This window comes from Schistocerca nitens, chromosome 1, assembly GCF_023898315.1.
Source record: "Schistocerca nitens isolate TAMUIC-IGC-003100 chromosome 1, iqSchNite1.1, whole genome shotgun sequence".
NCBI classification, from domain to species: domain Eukaryota; kingdom Metazoa; phylum Arthropoda; class Insecta; order Orthoptera; family Acrididae; genus Schistocerca; species Schistocerca nitens.
In genome coordinates, this window is record NC_064614.1 from 73,177,948 (window position 1) to 73,187,100 (window position 9,153).

The 9,153-nt window shown below is 43.0% G+C and overlaps 1 protein-coding gene across 1 annotated transcript in view; it reads left to right on the plus strand.

Annotated features, from left to right (window-relative positions):
* LOC126241313 (toll-like receptor 2 type-1) overlaps window positions 1-6,046 on the plus strand; it is a 149,541-nt gene extending 143,495 nt beyond the window's left edge. Inside the window, exon 12 of the mRNA XM_049947997.1 lies at window positions 3,380-6,046. Coding sequence (XP_049803954.1) covers window positions 3,380-3,730 — 351 coding nt within the window. The 3' untranslated portion in view covers window positions 3,731-6,046. The remainder of the gene's footprint in view (window positions 1-3,379) is intronic.
* The last annotated feature ends 3,107 nt before the right edge of the window (window positions 6,047-9,153 follow it).

The window sequence follows — 9,153 nt, forward strand, 5'->3', positions numbered from 1 at the left end:
ATTTTTAATGTATTTTTACTTCTCTTATTGACCAACATTAACTGAAAATTGTTATAGAATAAATCGTACTCACACTCTTATGAAACTGACATAAAAACACTGCATACTTTAAATGAATATGGTCTTATTAAATATTTAGCTAACATAAAATATTTTGTTACTAACCTAATAGGCATTACTCTGCCCATTACTAATGTTAATAATTGTTATTGACATTTAGAAAGTGGTGCATTGAGTTTTGCATACTGTGCTGTCTACAGTAAGTGTTGGTAAGTGTGAATAGTGGGTACCCACATTAGTCGACTTGGCTGATGTTCCATGCACAGACTGACCAGTGCCTGCTTGCTACGCCACTTGGACCTTCTAGTATTAGGTTGCTGCTGCACCTGCTCCCACCATTTAAGCATTTCAGTCGCTCCTAAAATGTTCTGTTTCACACGGACAGGCTTCCTGTCTTGCAGTAGTTCTAAAGGACTACCCCAAAAGTTTTCTAAATTGGGTCGCGATCGCTGCTTAACGTTTTTACTTTCAATTGCCTTTGATTCAGCATTGTCCACGGAAATTTTGTAAAAAATTGAAAAGTCCACATGCAGGACTATTTGTGTGTCTTGGAATGTCTGTACACGCTATTAATAACATTCACGGACAATAGAAAAATGTAGGTTCTCACTAGAAGCCGATGGTGAACGGAGGGCTTGGAGACCGGGACAACATTCACTAGACTCCCTTCATATAGACCTCAAGACGGTGGGTCTCCATCCTGACGAAGCACAAGCCGGAGCCAAGTGATGACGGGAAGGGCGGATCCCAGTTCATTGCGAAACTAACGCTGAAAAAGAAAAAAAGAAACGTTAGCTCTGCACTAGTCCATGACATTCCTGCTGGAGCTCGTATCTGTCCCTTGGCAACATGTGCTCAGCTTTGTCATGCCTCTAATTTCACACCACCTGGCTACTTCCAGAGTATTGGAGCTCTAGCCAAAATGAAGGAAAGAAGTTTCATCGACGAAGTGGCAATTAGCGCCCGCATCTCGTGGTCGTGCGGTAGCGTTCTCGCTTCCCACGCCCGGGTTCCCGGGTTCCCGGGTTCGATTCCCGGCGGGGTCAGGGATTTTCTCTGCCTCGTGATGGCTGGGTGTTGTGTGCTGTCCTTAGGTTAGTTAGGTTTAAGTAGTTCTAAGTTCTAGGGGACTGATGACCATAGATGTTAAGTCCCATAGTGCTCAGAGCCATTTGAACCATTTTGGCAATTAGCGATATGTTATCTGCAGAGAGAATCTACCATCAGTTGTTGAAATGCATTTTCTTCTCGGTCTATGATTTCCATAACCTTTTTAAAGGATCTGTTATGGTTCCATATGAACTCAGATCTGACAGAATCGGGTACAACAGAGACCCATCCAACTTATCAAAAACGTTTACATAATGTGTCAGAAGATGTGGGTAAGGATGAAGAATAGCATCCATTCCCGCAGGTTCCTTGAGCGATTTCGGGACTCTCCCATCCTCTTGTAAGCAATTACAGCCTGCCTTACATAGTGGGATCTTACGGGTCGTCCCAGCGAGCACCAAGGGAGAATAGCTGGCTGCCCTCACTCCGCAGGAGAGAGAGAGTCTTCTCCGTCTGAACTTGCACCAGGCCCCGCCAAAAAGACAGACGTCATCAGTGCAGTGGCCGTCTGAACAAATCAGGATCCTGTGATGGAGACTTGACAGGTAGCAAGAGACGAAGCCATTTGTCAAGGAATTTCAAAACTATTTTGTCATTCACAGCAAAACTGAACTGAGCTGCGTCCCTTCCCAGAACACTGTAGTGGTGTGGTACACTTTCGAGAGTATAGCAACACCCGAATCATGTTAACGTTATGTTCCCCCAATTGCTTTTTTGTTTTCATTTCGAATGCATTGTGAGCCTCTTTGCAAGGGAGTAAATACACTACTGTCCATTAAATTGCTACACCAGGAAGAAATGCAGATGATAAACGGGTATTCATTGGACAAATATATTATACTAGAACTGACATATGATTACATTTTCACATAATTTGGGTGCATAGATCCTGAGAAATCAGTACCCAGAATAACCACCTCTGGCCGTAATAACGGCCTTGATACGCCTGGGCATTGGGTCAAACAGAGCTTGGATGGCATGTACAGTTACATTTGCCCACGCAGCTTCAACACGATACAACAGTTCATCAAGAGTAGTGACTGACGTATTGTGACGGTTGCTCGGAAACCATTGACCAGGCGTTTTCAATTGGTGAGAGATCTGGAGAATGTGCTGGCCAGGGCAGCAGTCCAACATTTTCTGTATCCAGAAGGGCCCGTACAGGACCTGCAACATGTGCTCGTGCATTATCCTGCTGAAATGTAGGGTTTCGCAGGGATCGAATGAAGGGTAGAGCCACGGGTCGTAACACGTCTGAAATGTAACGTCCACTGTTCAATGTGCCGTCAATGCGAACAAGAGGTGACCAAAACGTGTAATCGGTGGCACCCCGTACCATCACGGCGGGTGATACGCCATTATGGCGATGACGAATACACGCTTCCAACGTGCGTTCACCGCGATGTCGCCAAACGCGGATGCGACCATCATGACGCTGTAAACAGAACCTGGATTCATCCAAAAAAATGACGTTTTGCCATTCGTGCACCAGGTTCGTCGTTGAGTACGCCATCGCAGGCGCTCCTGTCTGTGATGCAGCGTCAAGGGTAACCACAGTCCATGCTGCTGCAAACGTCATCTAACTGTTCGTGCAGATAGTTGTTGTCTTGCAAACGTCTCCATCTGTTGACTCAGGGGTCGAGACGTGGCTGCGCGATCCGTTACAGCCGTGCGGATAAGATGCCTGTCATCTCGACTGCTAGTGATATGTGGCCATTGGGATCTACCACGGCGTTCGGTATTACCCTCCTGAACCCACCGATTCCATATTCTGCTAACAGTCATTGGATCTCGACCAACGTGAGCAGCAATGTCGCGATACGATAAACCGCAATCGTGATAGGCTACAATCCGACCTTTATCAAAGTCGGAAACGTGATGGTACCCATTTCTCCTCCTTACATGGGGCATCACAACAACGTTTCACCAGGCAACGCCGGTCAACTGCTGTTTGTGTATGACAAATCGGTTGGAAACTTTCCTCATGTCAGCACGTTGTGGGTGAAGCCACCGGCGCCAACCTTGTGTGAATGCTCTGAAAAGCTAATCATTTACATATCACAGCATTTTCTTCCTGTCGGTTAAATTTAGCGTCTGTAGCACGTCATATTCGTGGTGTAGCAATTTTAGTGGCCAGTAGTGTAACTGGCCTGAGATGTATCATCACAGACATTACTGTAGTTACGGAATGAAACCGTTTTGGTCGCAGTGGTGCCGCTGGGAGCTGGAGTTGGCATCTGTCAAGGTGTCGCACCTTGTGCTGCTGGAGCTGACGCGGCTGGACCGGGCGTGTCTGCCGCGCCACCTGCGCTACCTGATGGACACCCGCACCTACCTTGAGTGGCCGCAGCAGCCCAAGCAGCAGGCCGTCATGTGGCGCCGTCTGCGCGCGGCCCTGGCCACCCCTGCAGTAACCGCCGCAGTCGCAGAAGAGGGTGAGGCGGGGACCACTGACGCCAATGAACAGGGCAGTCGCACTGCAGTCCAGGCGCGACCTACGGTACATCAACACCCGTACTCCGCAAGCCACATTACGGTGTTTGGACGACGAAACCACTGATGCCACCACCGTTTTGTCACTTCTCTGCTGCATTCGCGAACTGTGCATGGGAAGATTCATCTGTCGATGAATGAGTTCTAATTTCTGAGATTTCTTTCGTCATTTCCAGGGATGTACATGGGAGGAAATAACATGTTGTCCAACTTTTCCTTGAGCGCAAGCTCTAGTAATTTCATTTACAATGTTCTGCATCATACAAAAGACCCCTCTTGTAGCGAGAGCCAACGTAGTTGGCATCTCCGTGACACTCTCACGTTTGCTAGACGATGCGCTCTTTGTCGGCTTCTGTCTCTTCCATTAATCTTCACCGATAAAAAGCTTTAGACCAATAACAAGTAGGGCATTTTGTGGATGAATTACATTTCCTTACGATTGTTCCACTGAATCTGAGAGTGGCACCCGCTTCCCTAAATATTATTTTATCTAGTCATTCTCCTTCAGCTGGTTCAGGATGGTTACTCACAGGTATTTTACGATTGTTACTGTTTCTGGTGATTTTCCACCAATAGCGTAAAAGAATAGTAATGGATCTCTTTGCCCATCCGCGCTCGTATTTTGTACATCGGCCATGCCACCTTTGCCACCAGCTTCCATATAAAAGGCGCCTACTACCTTCAGGAGCCCCTAAGTGGCAACACCTTACAGCACTGTCTCTCTGAAGCCAAGCTTTATAGTGATGCGAGCATGGAGGACTCTAGCTCAAGAACACAAGCATCAGTAAGCATAATACTACGCGAAATAGGTCAGTGACGGAAAACTGAAACATAAAGAAGTCTGTTTCATTTTTCACTAGATCTCACTGGTACTGTAGTAAAAGTTAGTAAAAGTAAAAGTATTATGGCATAAGTGGCTGGGAAACACCGATGAGAAGGTTCAGTTTTCTAATTGGACACGTTTTTCCAATCCTTAGCACCCACAGACAATTTTCCTGTGGGAAGTTTGAGAGCTATGTGCTTTGCAAATGTATCTGTTATGTGTGGTGACTGTAAGGGGTGTATGTATAATGCAGTCTCATGTTCCTGTTGGAGATGATGAGAGAAGGAAGAGTTTGAAACCTGTTGCCAGTATGTAGCCTGTCGAAGAACACCAAGGGGGTCGCCAACCTTAATGTCGCGAAACGTAATGTCCCCATCTGACACACGGGTCAGCAGCAACAGTTTCTCAAGTTGTTGCTTTATAAGACATTGCAGAGAGTTTTGTAATTGAATCCAGAATACTGGAAGCAAGATTGGCGATAAGAGACTTCGGCCGGTCACCCCTGCTGCCCCTTCTGTCATAAGGCCGAAGAGAAAGTCGTCAAGAGCATGCGGTGTGGACCGATGGTCACCCTGCCAAGTGTTGGCCAAACACTTAGGTGATCTGATGGGAACTGGTGCACCCATCTCGGCAAGAACGTTGGTGAACAACGGAGATATTAACGTCTCCCGCCGTCCTCCCTCATAAACGTCTTCATGTCGATTTGAACTGTTGAATCTTAGTTTATTTATGCATTAATCCTCAATTTCTGCATTAAGACGTTTTCAAGTACCATTCATTGACTGTTTGGCTTTCAGAATCCTGTGATGACAGTTACTGCCGTAATGTGTTGTTGCATATGTTGTAGATAGCGCGTCAGTACAAAAATATTTACATGGCCAAACAGCCGACAAATGGCAAATGAAAATTGCCTAACTGCAAAACTGTGCAACAGTACATAAATAATCTAAAATCATGAGCTAAACATCACCTGCAATCATTCATTGGTACTGTGTACCCGACTTCAAAGATGAACAATATTTAGGACTGAGTAACAAGTAAAGCATTTTTGTTCTAATGACTTTTGTTTATTTCTAACTATTTTTTGGCTTACTGGCCCATTTTCAGAAAACAACTGACTAGCAGCAGGTGTGCCCTCATAAACTTTAGCATTCTAACCATATACCTTGTAATACTGTAATATTATGTATTTTAACTATTTATTGCGTTTAATATTGTCCATTGTGTAAACTGTCATTTACATTGTGCCAGTGTCTTTTATTTTCTTATCTAACAATTAGTGTCCCTTGCGGACGCTACTCAGTTGTTTGCTGAAGATGGCCCTTAAGCTGAAAACTATTTAGAAACATACAAAAAACAGCTTATATGTTATTCAGCCCCAAATATGGAACTGTTTAACCAAGACGTGTTGGAAAATTTCAGAAACAAAATAAATCGCAATATTCCTCAGTTACAATTTCAGTTGTGTCTATCATGAAGATAACTATAAATACTATTTGTAATTTGCAAACTGAATGATGATTTTGTTTTGAACTAAACATGTTCCATTTATTTATATTAGGTATCATCAATAAAGATATTTTTTAACTGAGAATACTTTGTTATGAGGCATTTTTGTTACTAGCAGCACAGCTAAGTTACCATACTTTTGCAATTATAATATTTTGAATAAAGTTGTAGGGTTGTAGGCTACTTCCCCACTTAGAAAATACACACCAATCAAACTTCCAAGTGATATCATGATGTGGCAAATGCTGATGAAACTTCATATATGTCAATTGCACACTAAAAACCAAAAAGATGTAACAGGTCCCGAGTTCGAGTCTCGGTCGGGCACACAGTTTTAATCTGCCAGGAAGTTTCATATCAGCGCACACTCCGCTGCAGAGTGAAAATCTCATTCTGGAAACATCCCCCAGGCTGTGGCTAAGCCATGTCTCCGCTATATCCTTTCTTTCAGGAGTGCTAGTTCTGCAAGGTTCGCAGAAGAGCTTCTGTAAAGTTTGGAAGGTAGGAGACGAGATACTGGCAGAAGTAAAGCTGTGAGTACCGGCCGTGAGTTGTGCTTCGGTAGCTCAGTTGGTAGAGCACTTGCCCGCGAAAGGCAAAGGTCCCGAGTTCGAGTCTCGGTCGGGCACACAGTTTTAATCTGCCAGGAAGTTTCATATCAGCGCACACTCCGCTGCAGAGTGAAAATCTCATTCTGGAAACATCCCCCAGGCTGTGGCTAAGCCATGTCTCCGCTATATCCTTTCTTTCAGGACTGCTAGTTCTGCAAGGTTCGCAGAAGAGCTTCTGTAAAGTTTGGAAGGTAGGAGACGAGATACTGGCAGAAGTAAAGCTGTGAGTACCGGCCGTGAGTCGTGCTTCGGTAGCTCAGTTGGTAGAGCACTTGCCCGCGAAAGGCAAAGGTCCCGAGTTCGAGTCTCGGTCAGGCACACAGTTTTAATCTGCCAGGAAGTTTCAGTTTCATATAGGTTGCAGATAATTTTCCTTTACTTTTGCCTTAAATGTAGAGCTCTGTCATTTGTCGAACAAGGCAGGTACAGATTCAAAATATATAACATTATTACGTTGATTGACGAGTTGAAGGTTATTGTTATATGCTAGAATTTTTTTGTTAGTGTGCTTGTCAATCACATCATGTAAGTATGTCGCAGTGTAGATTTAGATTTTATGATCTTAGTTTTATTGGATGCTGAAATGTAGCTTATCAAAACATGTACTTAACGATCACAGTACTAAGCTAAATGGTACTTGCAGAACATCGAACAAATAATATAGAAATCTGATTTAAAGGAAGAGCAGACCATACTGCCTGACACATGGTGAAGGATAATAATACACACTCCCTATTTAAAAAATGAAGCATCGATAAAGGAAGGTGGAAAGGAAATAAAACTTTACACGTTGAGAGTGTATGTCAATATATTACGGTGATTACAAAATCGAATCAAATTTACAAAGAATTTGGCAACATGAGACCATTTATCAGTACGATGTTTCACCCCTTTGTCCTGGATGTATGCACTGATTTTGTTAAATATCCATTGAATCCTGTCGTTAATGATGTTTCTGATTTCTTTCCATCTAGAAGACAAGAGGCTATGGTTCATGACACCAAAAGTCCCAGTTTTCCCTGGAGCTGTAGATTAGAATAGATTAAACGTACTTTTGGTTCCTATTAGATTAAATGTACTTTTGGTTCCAATGAATCCAGGACATAGATAATCACAGTAAACAAGAAAATACAATAATTATATATAAAATAAAAACAGATATGCAAATATACTATCCACAAATCCTAAGATAGTGGTCCTCATAAATGTAGAATAAGTCAAACAGTCCTGAACATATTTAGTTTAACACAAAACAAAAAACTCGTCACAAAGCCTATAAATATTCAGTACACCCAGGTGCTTATGATAATTCTTAGGCATCATGCATCATCAAACAGAAAAATCACTTTTATAACACTTGCTTCCTGTAGTGTATTTGTACAGAAGTCAGATCTGATTTTATAAGCAACACATTCACATCAGTTCCTATCCATGAACCATGGACCATGCCATCTTTGTGGAGGCTGGCATACCTCAGCAATACAAATAGCCACATTGTAGAAGCAACCACAACTGAGGGGTATCTGTTGAGTGGCCCAGCAAACACTTGGTTCCTGATGATAAACAGTAACCTTTTCAGTAGCTGCAGGGACGTCTGTTATGCTGATTGACTGATCTGGCCTTTGCTATGTTGGTACTTCAAATGGCAGAAAGCAAGGGGAAAATACAGCTGTTTTATTTCCCGAGGAGAAGCAGCTCTACTGTATGGTTAAATGATGATGTCACCCTGTTGGGTAAAATAATCCATAGGTGTAATAGTCCCCCACTCCGACCTCTGGTCAGGGGCTACTCAGGAGGGTGTCATCAGGAGAAACAAAAATTGCGATCTATGGATTGGGCTGGTAGATCAGGAAATTTCAAATGGGAAATTGATGGGTTAAAGTCAGATACATTAGGAGTTAGTGAAATTCAGTGGAATGAGAAACAGGACTTTTGATCAGGAGAATACAGGGTTATAAACACAAAATCAAATAGGGGCAATGCAGGCGTCGGTTTAATGATGATTAAGAGAATGGAACACAGATAAGTTACTATGAACAGCATTGTCAATGCAATATTGTAGCCAAGACAGACACGAAAACCATATCCCCCGCAATAGTACAACTTTTTAACCCAACCAGCTCCGCAGATGATGAGGAGATTGAGGACATATATGATGAGATAAAATAAATTATTCAGATAGTTAAGGGAAACGAAAATTTAATAGCCATTGGGGACTGGAATTTGATAGTAGCCCAAAAAAGAGAAGAATGATTGTAGTTGAATATGGACTGGGAGAAACGAATGAAAGAGCGATCCACCTGGTAGAATTTTTGGTTTAAGAGTTATGAAAGAAGTTTGTATAGGTGGAAGACATGTGGAGACACTGGAATATTTCAGATTGAGACAGTGATTGCGGAACTAGATTTTGAACTGTAAGAGATTGCCAAGGACAGGTGTGGACTCTGAGCACAAATTATTGGCTATAAACTGTAGACTGAAATTGAAGAAATTGGAAAAACGTATGAATTTAAGGAGATGGGACCTGGATAAACTGAATGAACCAGT